Source organism: Zophobas morio, unplaced genomic scaffold, assembly GCF_036711695.1.
Source record: "Zophobas morio isolate AGI-343-1 ecotype UQ-CSIRO unplaced genomic scaffold, CSIRO_AGI_Zmor_V1 ptg000422l, whole genome shotgun sequence".
Taxonomy (NCBI): domain Eukaryota; kingdom Metazoa; phylum Arthropoda; class Insecta; order Coleoptera; family Tenebrionidae; genus Zophobas; species Zophobas morio.
In genome coordinates, this window is record NW_026972526.1 from 1 (window position 1) to 19,357 (window position 19,357).

Genomic DNA, 19,357 nt, shown 5'->3' on the forward strand with positions numbered 1-19,357 from the left:
GAGTGAAAAATTTCTGTTGGTATAAAATTGCTGTAATGCAGTGGCTTTTCGGGCTTAGCGCATCAAAACTGTCGTTTATAACAATACGAAAACAAACTGCCGCATTTGTATCATTTTCTAGGAGTTCTAACAACTAAAAATTGACTCAGTTGAAACTATTTAACATTTAAAAAAATCTTACTTTTTCGGTCCAACTGTTCGCCGTTGTGTGGTTTCGCATTACTAAAGCTTTAGTAACCCACGATATCGTGGTTAAGTCGGTTTGATTTTTGTTAATTCTGTCCAAACACAATGGTAACTTATCCTCATCACACTTATTGATAATATTTGCCAAAAGTTGAGCTGCCGTACTTTTAATAAAATTATCACTCTCTCGAGTAATCAGGGCAGAAAGATCGTCCACTACTCTATAATCGATTTCTACATCTCTCCTTAAATTACAAAGGAGTCCATCTAAGAGGAAAACGCGCCTTCCACTAACTAAATCGACTCTAGATAGTTCTTTGATAATCTCAGTTTGTCTTTGACTGCTCTGTTTCCCGATTATCGATTTCAGGATAAAATCTACATCCTGTAAACATTTTATCTCCGCGTTATTTTCATTAAGCAAACTCCAGTCAATAAGATACAAGACCTAATTACCTGTTAATTTTGCTGTCAAACTTAATATTCGTATTAATACTCCCTCTGCCTTTATTTTTACTACTATTACTAATAATTATATTAATTATAATAATACTGATAATAATTATAATAATAATAGTGCCTGTAGTAATAAAATTAAACGATGAATATAATAACTATTAAAAATAAATAGCAGTTTGAGGTTTACACATATTTATAAACTGCGACTAATATAAACCTTATAGACATGTCTATAAGGTTAACCCCTTATTACAAAGGGTATTAGGATTAAATACTTAAAAAAACTAGCCTTGACTGTAGCAAGCCCATCTTTTTTAATAATAAAAATAAAAAAGCCTAAGGCCTAGATATAATTTTAACTAATACATAAATCCTAACGAGCGTTCTTAAGTCCTTTCTTTAAATTATAGCCTGGCTGTAATAAAGTCAACGTTTTTTGTTTTACCTATGCTTTTTTGTTTTAAACTATATATTTTTATATAACCCTATGTACATATTTATTTTTATTCTATTTGTTACTTGCACACCATACATTAATATATTGCTTGCATAAAACAATATTTAACAACAATGCAACTATTCCTCAGTAAATGGTGTGCCAAAGAAGCTTACGTCACTCCACGTGGAAGGCTAATACTGGCTTTTAAGCTCGAACATTTCACTTACTAAATCATTTTCGAATTTTATTGTTATTATTATTATTATTATTAAAATGGCCATAAAATTTAAAAAAAAAAGTACTGTCGACAGTTATATAAGTAATACTAATTTACCTTGGAAATCATTAGTTGTTCCAGAACATAATTTTGGTTTAGAAAGTGTTGTAGGGTTAGATGAATTATCTGATTATGAAGTTAATGAAAATACGGGTCAAATACTCCGTAGTATCATTGAAAGAGAAAAAGTTGAAAAAGATAAAAAATTAAAAAGTCTTAAGAAAAGGAGACTTAAATTTACTATTGTTGAGGAAAATGCAAGAATGCATGATGGTTTTGAGAAGATTTACTTTAATAATTCCGTTACCGAAAACACTGAGTTGTCTTGCATTAATAGCACTATGTTTAATGACTTGCATTTTCAAAATGAAATAGAACACGGTTAATTTAATTATTATATATTATTACGTACTTTCTTATATAAAGCTTGTAACTTTAGTAAATAAACTTTGGTGTTTATTTTTAGAGATGGCTTTATGGTTACCTTTTGGCCTCCATCCTGTGATTATAAGAAACTTATACTTATTGGGTTTTAAAGCTCCCACAGAGATCCAGAATCTGACACTTACAGCCGCTCTTTTAAAACAAAGTGATATTATGGGAGCCGCTGAAACGGTTTTCCTTGATAAGTCTATACGAAAGCTCTTTTGCACAGTTCACTACCAGGAATAACAATACTAAATGTATAATTTAGGGCTCAGGAAAAACTTTAGCTTACGGTTTAGCTGTTCTCAACGACTTACTTTACTTTATGGAGGTAACTATAGACTTTATATTAACTCTATAATAAAAATTAATATTTGAAGAAGTCTTCACTTAAAGAACAAGAAACACGACTTTTATCTTTAATATTGGCACCGACAAGAGAACTAACACAGCAAGTTGATTCTATTAAAATAAAGAATTTGAACATTACTTTAATGCTTTGCATTTTAGGTTTATAATCATTTAACATCTGTTATGAAAGGGACCAGTCTGAGAGTAAAAGTTTTAGAGTTTATAGCGTTTTCTATGAAAATTAAGCTGAACACTGTAGATGATGCTGATAGTAGGTGGGCTTGCAAAGGAAAAGCAGGCACGTCTTCTCTCCCGTAAGCCTCATATTATAGTTGCTACGCCTGGACGACTGTGGGAGTTTATCGATTCAGTAATATAAATTTATAGAGGAGCACCATAATTATTATAATTATTATTATTCTGCTGACAGAGTGAGCCTCACGTTAGCGATTTGACGGGTCTACGTCATCTTGTAATTGACGAAGCCGATCGCATGGCAACTCCCGGCTGCTATAAAGAGCTCGCTTTCATTCTCAATCGTTTACCTGTGAATAAGTAATATATGTAGTTGTATTTTTTTTTAATATAATTTGTACGCTGTTTATTTCTCAGCACATAATAGAGCTTTTTGATGAAAGCAACACTACCGCTTTACTTACTTTTAAAAACTTTTATAAATTAGAATTTTTAATAATAGTTTATAAAGCAGACTTGGAAATGTAAAAAAATTTTCACTAGACAACTACAGCCAAAAACATAAAAAGCTTAAAGCCGAAGTGGACTACTGCCCTTCTACAGGCTCATGTTAAACTTATGATCTGCCCCTTTATCTATAGGGTCTCAAGTTGGTTTCTCTGCAGACGAACGAAGAACTTATTTGTTCAGCGCCACGTTGACTCGTGAATCCACTAAAATACGATATAAAAGTATGAACAAAGTGGAAGGCGTAGTCTCTACATTGGGTACTTTTATTGTTATTTTTTTATAATTTTATTTCTATTATTTATTATTAGAATCGGTAAAAAAATTAATAAATTTACGTCCAAACTGTGAAGTGATCGACCTTTCCAGCGGGTTGGGTAAAGTGTTATTATAATTGAAATTTTCATATATTACATATGAACTTGAATATTATTATTTATTCAGGTGTCGCGCTTGCACTGAGCGAAGCGAAAATTACGTGTTTAAAAGAAGAAAAAGTATATTATTATTTTATTATTATTATTACTATTATTATTATTTATAGGATATTTACCTCTATTACTTGCATTTGAAGCATCCTGGAAGAACACTTGTATTTTGCAATAGCATTGATTGCCTAAAGCATGTCAGTTCTCTAATGAAAGTTTTAAAAGTAAATTATCTTAAATTTCATTGGTTTATACATTATTAATATCATTACCTTTTGACATTAATATTTATTATTATATTATATTTATTTAATGTTTTGTCTATTCTCTTCTGCTTGTTTTTTATTGGTTACCTTTATTAAAGTTTATTCGTTTATTAAATCGTTGAGTCATATATATATTTTTTATACTTTTATTATTGTTATTTCAAAATCATTAATTATTTTGTGAATTCACACTTATTTGTCTTTCATTAGTTATTGATTATAAATTTGATTTAAATCAAGTTTATTGATTTACTAAATTGTTTATTAAATTTTTGGTTCATTAATTTTAAATTATATATTAATATTATTTAAGTTCATTAATTCATTTATTTCTTACTATATTTTTATATTTTATTATTCGTCATTAAAATTTTTTTGGATTTTTATATTTCCTTATTCGCTATTTTTTTACCGTTTCAGTTGTTATAATTATATATTTACTTGTTATTATGTTTATAGTTTAGCGTTATGTGGCCGACTTTTTATATTGTTATGAATCAATAAAACTTTAAGCTGTGCAGTAAAAATGCAAGCGCCCAACTTTTTTTACACTAATGATATTGCTTTGTTATATTTATATGTTAGTACATTTTTAAAGATTGTTTGCCATATGTTGTAACCAATGACATTTATTTATTCTTTGAAACTTTGTTGGCCGCCTCTCATCGTTTTTAATGCAAGTTTCAGTTATTTTCTTTTATAGCGCCTTTTTATATATATTATTTTGATGGTCCGTTTATTAACATTTTGGTCCTTTTTTCGTTGGTTAGAATTGTAATCCATTGTTTTTCATGTGGATTATATTGGACTGTAACAAACATTTTGATTTGCTGAAATCTTAAAGTTTTTTTAATGCTTTCGATATTTAGCATAAATTATGACTTATCCTATTTTTTGAGGGGTTTTTTTTACTTTTTTAGTTGAATTTTGTTATTTAGTATATTTAATTTTTATTTGCCCGAGAAAAAAGCTAACATTTTGATTGGTTGATGCATTTTTCTGACTGCCTAAAGATTAGCCTTTTTTCAATAGCACATCTACTTAAAATTACATTCAATCTTTTGTATTAATTTCTTTATATTTATATTTACTAAAATAAACATAAAGATATAAAGTTCCTAAAAAAATATATAAAAGAAGGTAAAACTTGACATATATGAAAAAATTTAGAACTTTAAAAGTAGTTTTTTTTTTGGGGGGGGTGGGGGGGGGATAAATCAAATGACGTGAGTTTTAAAAAAAATTATGGTTCGGCTGTATGAGAATGTTCCCGAGTATTATCTACGTTGTTAAAGTAATTAGCTATTACTTTCAAAGAAGCCCTGAAGGTGTTATAATGACTATTGCTTTATATAATTCAGTATAATTATAAAATTTAACAGAATTTGTTTTTTTATAGACTTTTTTGTATAAGTTTTTCAAAAAAATTTATGCACTCTTGATATTATTATAAGAAGGTATACTAATAAACATGATGACGGTTTATTTTATAAGGAAACGCTGAACTTTTTTTAACGTTCTTTATAAATACAGTAGCTCCGCGAATGCGTTTTTTTGGATGATAAGTACTCTCATTCACCAACTGCGCTCGTATGCAACCCGGTTTTCTTATTAGAGCAAAACTTTTTAAAAAAAACGCACGTGTGGGCGAACTTCTCTCATTATACTCCCGAGTCATCGAGTCTTTCGTTGGCCGTAAGAAACCCGGCAAAATTATGGCGATGTTGATTAGTTCTTTATTTTATTTTTTTAGCTTTCAATTTTCTTAGGAATTTTTTTTCATGAAAGTGCTAAACTATAACTTATACTATTAATATTGTTAATATTATTATTGAAAAATACACAACCTTAAGCAATGGAAATTACATGTGCGCTCACGCTTTTAACGCGAGTTATATTTTTTTTAGGGGACTGTTGGTGTCACTTTATATGAACCAAGTGTCGTTATTATTTTCTGTTGTTTTTGGTTTCTATAATATTAATATATACATATCTTGTTTATATTAATATTTTTTTTTATTTATTAAATTTTTAGATGCTTGTGGTAAAAATAATGATCTTATAAAACTTTAACATTTGTTATTGGTAGAGTTTTCTGCTTTTATATTTTTCATTGGGCAAAAGTTTACTTTTGTGGAATAATTATTGAGATATGTAAAAAAAACTTCTATTAGCTGAGTTTCTGTTATTTGTAGTTTTTATTGGACAATTTCACTTTGCATTGTTTTAGTGAAAAAATCATTTTTAATGAGTTTTATTCCTCTCTTGTTTTTCATTGGATAGAAGTATAGTAAAGTAATACTTTTTTATGTTCCTTTTTATGTAATATTATTGAGAATATGCATTTGCAAAGTATTTTTTGGCCATCTTTTGTAGTTTCATTGGACGAAGCTCATTTTTAATAATTTTTAATGAAAACAATTTTTAATGAGCACGTTTTTATTTTTTTTATTAAACTTAAGTTTTTTTTGAAATTTTTGGTGATATATTTTTGATGAGTATATTTTTGCAAATTGAAAAAAGAATTTTTAGTAATTTTTATAAAAGAAGTTTTTTTACATAATTTTTTTTAAATGCTTTTTTATAAATTATTAATGGTTATAGTAAAATATTTAATAAAAACCTTAACAATTATATTATTAGTGATTATGTTTTTTTTATAGCGAATGTTTATTTTTATTGTAAAAACTTTATATAAAATTTTTATCATTTATAATTTCATTATTTGTTAATATCTATCATGATATTATTATTAAGACATACATTTTTTAAGTTTTTATTTTGATATTACATATATAAGTTTTTGTGGCGATATTATATATATATATTATTATTGATTGTTTATTATTGTTCTATTATTAAATCTTATTATTTTGTTTTATACCTTTTTTTTTTCTTTTATATTGTTCTACGCTTTATTATGAAAGCAGCACTTTACTTTTTATTATAATAGTATCAATAATTATTGTATTAAAAGTAAAAGTTTTAAAGTTTATGAGGGGGACTATAATAAATAAATATTTTAATTATAATATTTTCATTCAATTTTTATTTAGTATTATTAATAAATTTATATAATTTTATTTTTTTTGTTCAGTATTATTAATAAATTTACTTTACAATTATTTTTAGCTCAACTGTTTATGTTAATTTTTTTTTACACTTCCCTTTCGATTTTTTTATATGGTCGTCATTATATTTACTTATATTTTTCTTTTTACCAGGGTAACTATTCATATAGAAAAACTTATAACCTTTTTTTTTTGATTTATTATTATTATTATTATTATTTCCACTGTCAGATAGTAACTTATCCACTTCATGCCAACATGCCTCAACGGCAGCGCCTTAAAAATCTTGACCGTTTTAAAAGGTGCCAAACTTGTTTACTTGTAGCCACTGACGTTGCTGCGCGTGGTTCTTTAATTATTATTAATTATTATTATTATTATTATTATTATTATTATTATTATTATTATTATTATTATTATTATTATTATTATTATTATTATTATTATTATTATTATTATTATTATTATTATTATTATTATTATTATTATTATTAAAGTTCTATTATATATAATATATATCAGGTTTGGATATAAAAGGTGTCGAACACGTTATTCATTACCAACTTCCACGCTCAACAGAGGTCCTTATCTTTGATAATAATATTAATTTCACAAATATAATTATAGTGAATTTTTTATATATTTTTTTTTAGCTGAAAAGAGAAAGAATTTGTTAAACTTATTAATTTATCTTTAATATTATTGGCCCCAAATTTTTTATTACGTTAATATTGGTTCATTTGTTTTTTTTTTATATATTTATAATTCTTTTATTAACTTTTTACACTATATTTTTTTAGCTGTTTATTATTTTGTTATAGATATTATTATTTATTATTACTATTAAATAAACATACAGCTTTACATACACCGAAGCGGGAGAACTGCACGAGCAAATTCTGAAGGCCTCAGTTTAATGCTAATTAGCCCTGAAGAGATCCCAAAATACAAAATGATTTGTAGGGAACTTAAAAAAGGTAAGTGCTTGGTAATTGTTGGTAGATTTATTTAATGATTGGCTAAGAAATATATAGTTTTCAAATTAATATTTTTGAAAATGGCAAAGAAGAGCTGCTAATAGTGAAATTTGTAGCAAACTTATTATGAAACTTTAGTTTATTTTAGTAATAAATTAATTTATATTTCGGCAAACCTTTAGGTTAATTTCGTTAGCTAATCTGATTCCTTATTTTTTCATATTTTTAACTCTTTTCGATTCGTCTGTACTTATTCATAATAATTATGTTATGTAGATTCGGACTACGAGGAGTTTCCGGTTGACTCGAGTTACTTTCCATTGGTTCAGAAAAGAATAAAAATTGTTTGTTTTTTAATGATTTTTTAATTTTTTGGAAAAAAAAATTCATTACAAAGAAAAACTTAAGATATGCACATTAATTTCTGTTTTATAGCATATTCATATATACTTAAGAGCATACAATTATTATTAATTTAAAAAATTATAATGAAATCCTTTTTTTATATAATTATTATTTTTTTTCTTTCTCTATTTTATAAACTTTATAAAATATAATTAATTTAATTTTTTTTTGTAACTCTAATTATTGATAGAAAAGTTTAATGCTATTTTTTTTATTCTTGTTTACTTTATTATTATTAGAGAATGAAAATATTTTTATTATATTATTAAAAAAAAGGTTTAATTTTTTTAATACTTTTAATTTATTATTAAAATATTTACACAATATATTGTTTCGAGAATATTAATATATAATATTAACTCTTATTATTCTTGAAAAAAACGAAAAGAATTATTATTTTTCTTAAATTGTAGAATAAGGTTTTATAAAATATATTTTTTTTAAATATCGTTTAAAAAAATAATAATACTTGATTTATAAAGGAATATTCTTACTAACAACTAATTTTATTAAAATTTTATTTATATTATTTATATTTATAAGAAAGAAAAGTTAAATGTCAACATTTTTATAAATATTTCTTGTTCATTTCTGGAACCAATCAATTTTGTTTTATTTTTGTATATTTTTGTATTGATGATAATTATCCAATGCACGTTTATTATTAATATCTTACTTTTTGCTGCCTCTTTACCTCTCAACTATTATATTAATATTATTTTTGGTATTTTTTATTAATGAAAAAGTATTATTATCATTATTATTATTATAATTATTATTACTATTACTACTATTATTATTATTAATTCTTATTATAGGCAAGAAAACTTGAAACTCTCCTATTTACTTTCCAAAAAAAACAAAAGGAAAAGTTTTGGCTCCAGAAAGCTGCAAAAGACTTGGAACATGATATTAACGATGAGTTCGTTGTACATAAAATAAATTTTAATTATTATTTATTTATTTATTATTACTATTAATTAGAGATTCTGAGGAAAGCCTCGTCAAAAATAATTATGAAGTTCAAAAGTTCGAAGTAACTAACCTTTTTTGATTTTGCTTATACAAATAGACTTCTAATTTTTTTTATTTTTATAATAATTTTGGGCGGACAAATGTGAAATAAATTTATTTTAATGATTTTTTGTTTTTAAAAAATTTTATGGGGCCGCCATTCTTTTACCTTTAATATGAATTTATGATTTCTTTATTTATTAGTTTTTCTATTATTATTATTAAGTTATTTATATATACTATTATATTATAATTTTACTAATTAGCCTTATTTTTTGTTATTATTTTAATTATTGCGTTATTTATTTTAATTTTTTACAATTTTATTATTGTTATAATTTAATAAACATTTTGTTGATAAACCTTTTTTTACTACATAATTGATTTTATTTAATAATTACTTTTTTTTTTAAGTCTTTATTTACTGCACTATTTTCAAGTTCTCAATGAATTTATTTATATTTATTATATCTTTAAATTATTAATATTTATAATATTGATTTCTTACTTGTTATTTCAATTTTTTTACTTGAATTTTTTTATTTTTTCATGTTATTTTTTTTTTATAATAAATTATTATATAATTTGCCTTGCTTGAATTATTTTCTTTCTTTTTATGATTATTTTTTCCCAATTATTAATAAATTTTTTTCTTTAATTTTCTTCTAACTTTTTTCAATCAATTTAATTATTCTTTTTAATATTTTTTGTATTGTTATTATAAATTATTTTTACTTAAATCTCCAATTTATTTTTTGTAAAATTTTTATTTTTATAAACTACTATTTAAATATTATTTTTTTTATTTTTTTTTATTTTATTATAATTTTTTTTATTTTCCTGGAAATTTTTTATTCATTATTTTATTATTTTAGTATTTTACTATAATTTTTATTATTACTATTCATTTTTTTATTTTTATTAGTTATCCTTATTTTTTATTTATTTATTATTATAATCTTAAATTTAAAATTTCTGATACTCCTACTTTGCAAACATGTGTTCATATAGTAAATTTATTTATTAAAAATTTTTTTTATAATAAACTTTCTGGAAATCCTTTATATTTACTCTAATAACTTTTGTTAATTATTTAATTTTTTTTTTAAATATTATATTTAGTTTTGTAAAAATATAATTTTAATTTTTATCGGCCTTAAAAAAAATTATTTAAAACTTTTCTTCAACTTTTTATTAACTAGTATACCAAATAATTTTTAATTTAATTTATTTTTTTTATTGTTTCACTAAATTTATAATTATTATTTATAATTTTTTTACTATAATATTTTTATATTCTCAACTTTTTTTTATTAATATATATGTTTTACTTTTTTTATTATATTATATTAATATTGTTTTTATATATTATTATTTATTCTTATTATTTATTTTCTGTTATTATTATTTATAAATAAATGCTAACACTTTGTATTAATTTTGATATATAATATTTATATTTTAAAGAAAGAATGGTTTATATAAAAAGATTTATACTGCGTTGCGGCGTACTTACAATAATATACGTAAACTTTACTATTTTTATTATTTACTGTCCAGCTACAAAGCAAACTTGACACTTTACTAGAAAAACCTTTAGTCCCGCCGCACGTGGCTCGCCATCGTCATAATTACCAATTACTTGTAGATTCGAATTTATCAAAAGGTTTTATTATTATTATAGTTGTTATTATTACTATTATTACTTAAAAAAGATTCAGAAGTTTCAGCTGTTGAGATTGTGAAGAAAAAAATCAATTCCAGAACGCATAAAATATTAAATTGTGTTTAATAAAATGAAATTTTTATTTATTTTTGGTTTTTAATTTTTAAAGTTCAGCGGGGATTCGTTGATTTTACAGGTCGGAATTCCTCGAGAAGTGAATATAAAACAATACGTTATATAGTATAATGATAAGATATACAATGACTTTATATTATATGTGGTCGAAGAACTAAATCACTGTGGAAATTTATTCGATAATAGTGAACTCCCTAGCAGCATTAAACCATCCTTACAAAACTAAGCACAAGAGATTTGAAAAAATAGTAGCAGCGCGTGCAGGGGCTGCATTTATATAAGTAAAAAAAGAATTTTTCAGGGAAGTTGTACACGTATTGGCATCGACGGGACTCGAACCCGCGACCTTGAGAATGCCCGACAATGCTCTAACCACTAAGCTATTGTGACAATTTACAATTTATGGTCGAGAAACTACATATACAATCGTTAAAGCACATGCAGCCCTCAATTCCTCATACTATAAACCTTTGTTAAAACAGTTATGATCTATTTAAAAAAAGACCCTTTACTGTTTGAATTTCTTGCACATAAAGTCCTCCAGATTGAACTTCTAGGTAACGTTTACCGACGTAATGCTATCGCCATCTACGATCGACTCAATTCCTACACCATTCGATTACTGACAGATGAAATCAACCACGAAATCTGGGCCGGCGCACGCTATCGCCGACCGCACATGCACTCCAACAAGATTTTAAACCCATAAAAATTTTAGGCATTTTTTATTAAAAAAAGTATTTAATTCAATATCCAATCAACAGTAATATATGAATTAATCTAGACATTTTAATTTAGTGGTATATTAAACTCAAAAGAACTAACCTCCTTGATTAATCTAATTATCTCTTTGTCTCCTTGTTTTGTTTTTTAATTTTATTTCTTTATTATTAATTTTTATTCAAACTTATACATACTTTTTTTATTTTTATCAAAATCCTAATAGACTTTAAATATATAATATGGGCTAGGGGTAGAATTTATATATATATATGAGATTGCTTAAACACAAGCTTAAAGCTAATATGTACGCTATCACCTTGTTGAGAGCTCGTAAATTCGGTGTTTTCTTTTACGACTCGGTCGAACACCAGGAAATATCATTAATAAAAAAATGATTTCCTGAGTAGAAAATTTATAATAATAGATATATTATTATTCATGCTTCGCTAAATTGTGGGTGTCTGGCTATTGCTTAGATTTTTTCGTGACCTAGAAGATTTGTAAAGCCGTAAAAACATTAAATTATTATTGGAGATTTTATTACTTTTTGCAATAATTAACAAAGGTCACTGAATTGAGTTCTTCGTTGAATTGTTAAATTTAATACTTTTTACTCTCTTTAAAGTTTTATAGCAAACTTATGTGTAAAGCAGTTTAAGGAAGTGCTCAAAATATTTTAGGTTTAGGGTTTTATTTAAATTTAAATAAATGTGTGAAAAAAGTAAAAGTTTCAAAAAAATATATTTAAAATTTAATATAAAAAACTAAACAGTATAGGCCCTTTGAACTTGACATAAAAAAGGCAGTTCAAACAAATGCTCCAGATTTATGTTCTAAAACTTGATATATAAAAATAAGTTTTACTTATAATATTTTTTAAGCCTTCAATCAATTTTTTTAAAAATAAAAAATGAAAATCTCACAACCAATAAATAAAGAAAAATTTAAAATTATTTGCCAGTGAATTATTTTTAAGTTTTTTCTAGAAAATGCATATTTATATTACTAAAAAATATTTAAAAATTCAAAATAAAATGTTAAACTTTGCTTAAAAATCTACAAAGCCTTAAATAATTTTTTCAATAAACAATTCAAAATCAACTTTTTCTATTCCTTTTTAATGTTTCGTAGCAAACTTTATACAAGTAAAGGAGCTCAATCATACTTTCTTTAACGGTTTTGACGAACATAACAATTGCTTAGAAAACTTACTATAAGTTAAAGTTAAATAGAGTTTAAAAAACTTTTCTTCATTTATTGCGTTAACTTTTTTTTTTAAAATGTTGATGTACGAAATTCTATTATCTTTTTGCTAAATTTATCTTTAGACTCAAAATTTACAATTAGCTTGCTTTTTTTAAAGAAACACACGAACTTTTATTCTCTTTCGGGATCGTAACAATAAGTTTTACCAGTTTTATAATGACTTTTTTGAAATTTAATAAAGTTGGCTCCAGAGTTGCAATAGTATATTTATCAAGAGTTATAGGCTATAAAGCTAAATTTCATTATAATTCGTTTTGTTAAGTAGAAAACCCATGCAGTTTCTCTCCTGATTATTACTGTGACAGACTTAGAAAAACTGTGAAGGTCTTAAAAATTTATGAAAAGATTAGAAAAATTGTGCTTACATTTTTTTAGAAGCCTATTTGAAAACTAAGGTGATTATATAAAAGTTATTATGCTGAAAAAAAAAACCTTAACCTTTAAAAAAACCCAAAGATTATATTTTTTGCATTTAAAAAGTGTACTAGGCGCATGAGCGCACGCTAAGCAATAAATTTAGCTATTGTTACTCGCTTACTGCGTTATTTTGCGCAAAAAAGAAGTGCATAAATCTGATATATAGTTCTAAAAAAAAATTTCTACATAGAAACTTGATAAATAGTACAAAATCTTTTCTTTGACTTATAATAAAGTATAATAAAACTTTTTTGGTTTAATTTTGAACTTCGTAGTCTGCCGTTCTGTGAGCCGTTTCCGTTTTATATTGAAAGTCCCTCATGAAACTGCAAAATTACATCAATTTTCAGTTCGTAATTTTTTTTTTCCTACCAAAATATTGAAAAGCATATAAACTTGTAGTTAGTCAATTTTTAATTATATTCACAAAAAATATTAAAAAAAACAGAGGATTTCGCCCGAAAGAAAATCTTATAATTATAAAAAACTAATTTTGATAATTCTTCACGGAAATTATGTAAATGTTAATTGCAATAAAAAAATTTTTATTTTTTCAGTTTTCTACGGTGAGTTAAGCCAAATATTTCTAATCTGTTCAGCACTCATAAACAAAACATATACAATAGCAGGCACCCTGCGTCGAGAAACGGGGGGCCGCTTTTCATTGGATCACTTTAATAAGTTTTTTTTTCCTGATAGGTCTAAAAACAGTTATTGGCCACTATTAACAATTTAAAAAAATCACAAAATTTTAATTGTGAAAGTAAAATCTTTTTAATTTTATTAAAAATATTAAGCACTCGAAAATAACAATATCTTTAAGAGAATATGTAATACCGCAATTCATAAATATATTTTTAGTTCAACAAATTGCTGAAGAGTACTTCAAAAATTAAATGCATTTTATATAGTAAAGCAGAAAAGAAATTTAAGTGGTAATAAAACTGATTACATTAGCAAATATAAAAATCTTGATAATAATAATAATTATTTTATGAGAAATAATTATTAATTAATATTTAGTAAAGCACAAAAGAAATTTATAATAGGTGTAACAAAATTAAATACATTGACAAATAAAAAATATCAATATTAATTTTTATTTTTACTTATATAATAATTTAATAATTTTTATTCCAATAGTAAAATTTAAATATTCAAAAAATTAAAGCATTATCTTACTAACAAAAAGCACAATTATTATAGTGCGTTAATAATTTTTTTATAATAGCAAATGAAGTATTAAAGTAATTTTTATATAGATAGGTATAAAGCTCTTCATTATGAAGAGCGCATTTACACTTTTAACTTATATATATTATTTTAAATTTATTATTTATATAATAAGTAATAACACAGAAAATAAAAAGTATTAATAAAAACGTGAAAAACTTAAGGGAAATAAAAATTTATAAAAAATAAATTACTTTTTTTATTTTTCTTTTAACAGTTTTTCTTTGTTTTGCACGATTTCTTCATCAATAATATTCATTACGCCGAGAATATTCGCTAATTGTCTTGAAAATCTTTTTTATTTATATTATACAAATTTATAAAACGTTTATTAGTTCAGAAAAGTTAAATAATAATAAAATTTAAATTAACCAAAAAAATTTTATAAAAAAAAATGATTTAAAAAAATTTTATCATAAAATAATTTAGTAAAGTAAAAATAAAATTTTATTTATACTATAAAATTATCTACAAATTTACTTTACAATAATATAGTAAAAATAAAAATTATAATTTAAATTATTATAAGAAAAATTAAAATAATTTTTTGATTATAAATTTCGATTTGTATTTGTTTAACTAAAAACAGTTAAAAAAATAAATAAATTTAGTAATTAGTTTATAATTTACTATAAAATTTAAGTTTACAATTACAATGTTATATAAAATAATATGAATAATTATATATATTTAAAGTTATAAAATCTATTTTATAATATATAAAAAATAAATAATAACTTCAAAATTTTATATTTTTAATAAATAATTACTATAAATTAAATTTATTTAACATCGAAATTTAAAAATTTAGTTTTTACTAAAAATAAATGCAAATCATTTTTATAAAAAACAAATTAACATAAAATTATTAAACTTATTAAATTATATATTTATAAATTTATTATAATTTTTAAATATATTTTTAATGTATAATAAAGTAAAGAATAGTTTTCGTTAATAAAAAATTATAATAATTTAAGAAATTAAATAAAAAAATAAATAATAATTATTATAACTTCATCACGTGTATAAATTAAAAATTAATTCAAAAATTGAACGCTACTGAAAATTTCCTTTTCAATAAACCTTAAAAGTTTTTTGTTATACTGACATTCAGGAACATGTACTTAAAAATTTTTAGAATTAAGTTTTTTATATAACAAAATCTTTATAAAAAATCCCAAGCTAAATAAAAAATTAAATAAAAAAATTCGTATAATATTAATAAAAGTAAGACTTACTAATAATTCTAAAATGAAAACCTTAAAAAACTTAAATTTATTTTTATTAATAATAAAAATAAATTAAATTATTAATTATTTTTAATTATCAATCTTTTTTAAATAAGCATAACAAAGATATAACAAAAACTATAATTATATATATAGAAATTATTACTTTTCATTATGCAATAAAACTTGTCGCGCGACAGCTTCATTTTCAGAAAGGAGATTCTAAAAATAATTTATAATATTTTTATCTATAACTTAATATATATATATATAATTTAAAAAAAAGTTTTAAATAGTAAACAATATGCTTGATATTTTTTTTTTAAAAAAGATTAGTTTTTCGGAGGTTTTCTGACATAATCTCTTATAATAATGAATAAATATGAGAAGGTATATTAAAATATTTAAATTTCCGTAGTTTGTGAAAATAATCTTAAAAAAATAAAAATTTAAACTTTAATTAAATAAAAAACGTTTTTAAAACATAATTGCCGATAAATCCAAACGCTTCTGTAAAAACCTTTAAAGTACATAAAATATATAAAATTATTAACAACTTATCTAATGTATTTTTAATAACTTTAAAAAACAATAAATAATAAAAAAAGTAAAAATTAAAATTATATTCTTCGATATTGTGTAATTAAATTTTTTTAATTGAAAAACTATAAAACCACTTTTCAAATTTATTAAACCTTCATTTCTAGCATCAATTGAAAAGTATCTTCAGCGTTCAACGAGTCCAAATCAAACTGCTGAGCAATTTCTTTAACAACAACGTGAGAGGATTCAAAAACTTCGCCGGCCGGTTGTTCCAAGTAGGGATTAATTTGTGATGGATTTTGAGAATTTACGTGACTAGCTTGATTGTAATCCTTAAGAAAGAAATCAACAAGGCTGTTAACTTAAACGACATTAATCTTTATACCGTCGCAAATGGTTTAAAGTTTGAAGAAAAACTATTTATTACTCCTGAATCGTCGAGAGGAGAACGAGAATAATGAGGTAAAAGATAGTTTTGATACTCTGGAGGGCGGAAAGAATCAAAATATGGCTGGGTATTTCCTAAAATATAGGCTGGATATTGAATATCTACACTTGAAGATTCCGAAGAAAAGTTATCTAATAAAGCTACTGAGATTCTTTGTCCGTTAATTTCACAACCGTTTAAATTTTGAATTGCAGTGTGACACATTGAAGACTGGTTTATATAAAAGTAGCTTTATTTAGTTTATATTAAAATAACAAATAATACCTCCAAGTATTCACAAAGGGCATATTGTGTATGATTACGGGGATCATTATGAAGACTAAAAATATATATATAAACTTTGATTCTTGAATAAATTATTAACTCACAATTACTTTAAAGAAAGTACAACTCCCATTTTAGTTAAAATATCTTTAAGTTCCAAATGTGGCAAATTCTGGGGCAGATTACTAACTTTACATATATATTTTCAATATATATGTAATATATGAAAGCTAAAGCAATATATGTTACAGAGATAATACCATAAATAATATTCATGCTCAGCTGACAAAAATATAAACAAGTATTGCAGGAAAACGCCTTAAGTATTCCACTCTTAAAGCATCAGTTCATTCGATAAGCGATACACTTGAAAAATCTCTTGCTCCTCCTTTCCCTCATGTGTATCTCATCGTTAGCCTTTCGTCTTCTTTTGAGGGATATTTTTTACGTATTAAAAATTCTATTCTTTGCTTTTTATAACGTAAATACTACAATTAATTCATACAAAAACTCTAGTCACTTTTTGTTTCCAGCTATTAAGAGGCAGGCTTGAGTGCTTTCAATGTTCATCTACCAAAGTAGTATTATATCTGCGTTGGGAAGTTAAGATTAACGAAGAAAACACACCGGTATTTTCTCCCACCAATCATTAATTCGGTGAAAATACGGGGCCTTCTGAAGATGGTTCCCGCCATATTTGAAGGTTACTTTATCAAGGACACTATTATCGGTCTTTAATAACACCTGCCACAAGGTAATTAGTGCTCCTCACTTTAAAAAGGTAATCAGCAAGTGTACAGTACTACTGAAGGAGCATAAAGACTGTACTAAAGTACTGAATATGAAAGCGGGGAAAACTTAAAACTATATTATAGACTTTTATGTGTAAAATATTAATTAATTAAGAAGCTTGAAACATTGCAATAATCCATTTGTATAGCCTAACTTCTTGGAAGAAAAACTTGCACTTTGTATAATTTATTATAAAAGAATAAAAAATAATTGCCCTAAAGACCCATTTTAGTGCATCTCTACCCCCTTTAACCAACAATAACTGCGCTTTAAACAATTTGTGGAAAACCTTGGAGATCATCGTTAGTGTCTTTACGTACAAGTACGACCCATTAGTTAGCCCCCACATCCAATGTTCCTACAGTTGTCTAAACATGAAATGTTCAAACAGATGAAGCATATGCTTTAGCGTATCCAACCCCTCTGAGCCCTGTTACCTTAGATGAAAAGATCCCAGTTTATAACTTATAACGCAAACCGCCATTTTTAGGCAATTCTTATGATATTTTTAAAGTTTGTTTTACCTCTCAGTTATTAGCATATAAAGGAAATTTGCTTAAAAAATGAACAAGAGGACTCCTTCCTTCTGGAGAAAGCTCATAGTCGGGGAGGCCTAGCGGGCAGCGGTGCTGGCCGATGTCTCCAGGTGACCTCGAATCTTGTGCCTCTAAGGCTTGCCCTTCTTCCGGCTGTGGTTTTTAGCGGATTTCCATCACACTTGGCCAGATGGCGGGAGTGGGGGCCAGATATTTCCCGCTTTTTCAGTCCTTCGGTGGAGTCACTATAGCTCTATGAAGCGCGTACGCTAGTGGGCACTCGTGCTCCAACCCCTGCAGAAGAGGGGAATTCAGATTAAGCGGCTTAAGGTCATAAGAAGACCGGCCGTAGTATACCAATTAAAAAAAAAATTAAAAAAACGAAAATAAACAAGCGGTCGCATTAATTTATATCCGCGTTTTCGTCTTAGCCATGTCCATAAATTTTTACTTTTATATGGGTTTGTGTACAGTTAATTTTTTAAAGCTTAAAGGTTTAATACCAACGTTCAAAGGTGTAAATACCCTAACACAGTACTATAAAATGATACTTATAGAATAGTCTATTATCTTTTCGCTTTAGATTATCGTCCACTTTTTGGCGAAGTGAGAAGGCTAGCGAGCACAAACTTAAAAAATCACATTTATTTATAATTAAGATAGTGTAAAGTCCTTTAAACAGAGGATTACTAAAATATTTTATTAAAGCGAGGAACGAGGACTTAGTTGGATTTATAGATGGGACTTTATCGATGGAGAGACAAAGTTTGAAGAAAATAGCGACAAAAGCTAAGTTTCAAGAGTGCACGTTAAACACTTTTAAAAATTGTTATAGTTTAATAAAGATCCTTGTATTTGGTTTATTAGAATAGGACTTAATTTTAGATGATTAGACGGTGGTATCAGGCAACCCCACAAGTTTTTGTTAGGACTCGATCTTAATAATTGATGTCCTGCACTACTTAGATAGACGCTCGGTTTGTGGCGTGGCGGAAAGTCTAAAAGGCTTTAAAGAAGGGCTAACATCCCCGGTATTCAATTATGTTAGTTCCTTTATGGTTAAGAGCTTATTGTAGCCCTTCAAAGTCTTAAACTCTGTTT

General features: G+C 24.9%; 1 protein-coding gene and 1 long non-coding RNA gene across 2 annotated transcripts; one reads left to right on the forward strand and one right to left on the reverse strand.

Annotated features, from left to right (window-relative positions):
- Positions 1-1,624: 1,624 nt before the first annotated feature.
- On the forward strand, positions 1,625-10,793 carry LOC135120800 (ATP-dependent RNA helicase DDX24-like). Its single transcript, XM_064045124.1, has 20 exons — positions 1,625-1,742; positions 1,828-1,976; positions 2,056-2,118; positions 2,171-2,242; positions 2,298-2,342; positions 2,398-2,508; positions 2,569-2,693; positions 2,848-2,942; positions 2,999-3,100; positions 3,152-3,217; positions 3,285-3,337; positions 3,385-3,492; positions 6,837-6,951; positions 7,128-7,186; positions 7,465-7,582; positions 7,859-7,926; positions 8,806-8,909; positions 8,972-9,023; positions 10,562-10,667; positions 10,717-10,793. Exons 1-20 carry the CDS (start codon positions 1,625-1,627, stop codon positions 10,791-10,793), a joined length of 1,806 nt encoding a protein of 601 aa, XP_063901194.1.
- A 3,879-nt stretch (positions 10,794-14,672) lies between these two features.
- On the reverse strand, positions 14,673-16,785 carry LOC135120795 (uncharacterized). Its single transcript, XR_010278740.1, has 4 exons — positions 16,602-16,785; positions 16,369-16,548; positions 15,840-15,895; positions 14,673-14,734 (listed from the first exon to the last, which is right to left on the reverse strand). It is a non-coding gene; the product is annotated as an uncharacterized LOC135120795 (long non-coding RNA).
- Positions 16,786-19,357: the final 2,572 nt, after the last annotated feature.

Bases quoted from the DNA above. Each gene is read 5' to 3' on its own strand.
- LOC135120800 (XM_064045124.1), top strand. From the start codon at position 1,625: ATGCATGATGGTTTTGAGAAGATTTACTTTAATAATTCCGTTACCGAA. The intron at 2,343-2,397 runs GTAAAAGTTTTA...TGAACACTGTAG, and splicing joins TGAAAGGGACCAGTCTGAGA to ATGATGCTGATAGTAGGTGG. The intron at 2,694-2,847 runs GTAATATATGTA...TTTATAAAGCAG, and splicing joins AATCGTTTACCTGTGAATAA to ACTTGGAAATGTAAAAAAAT.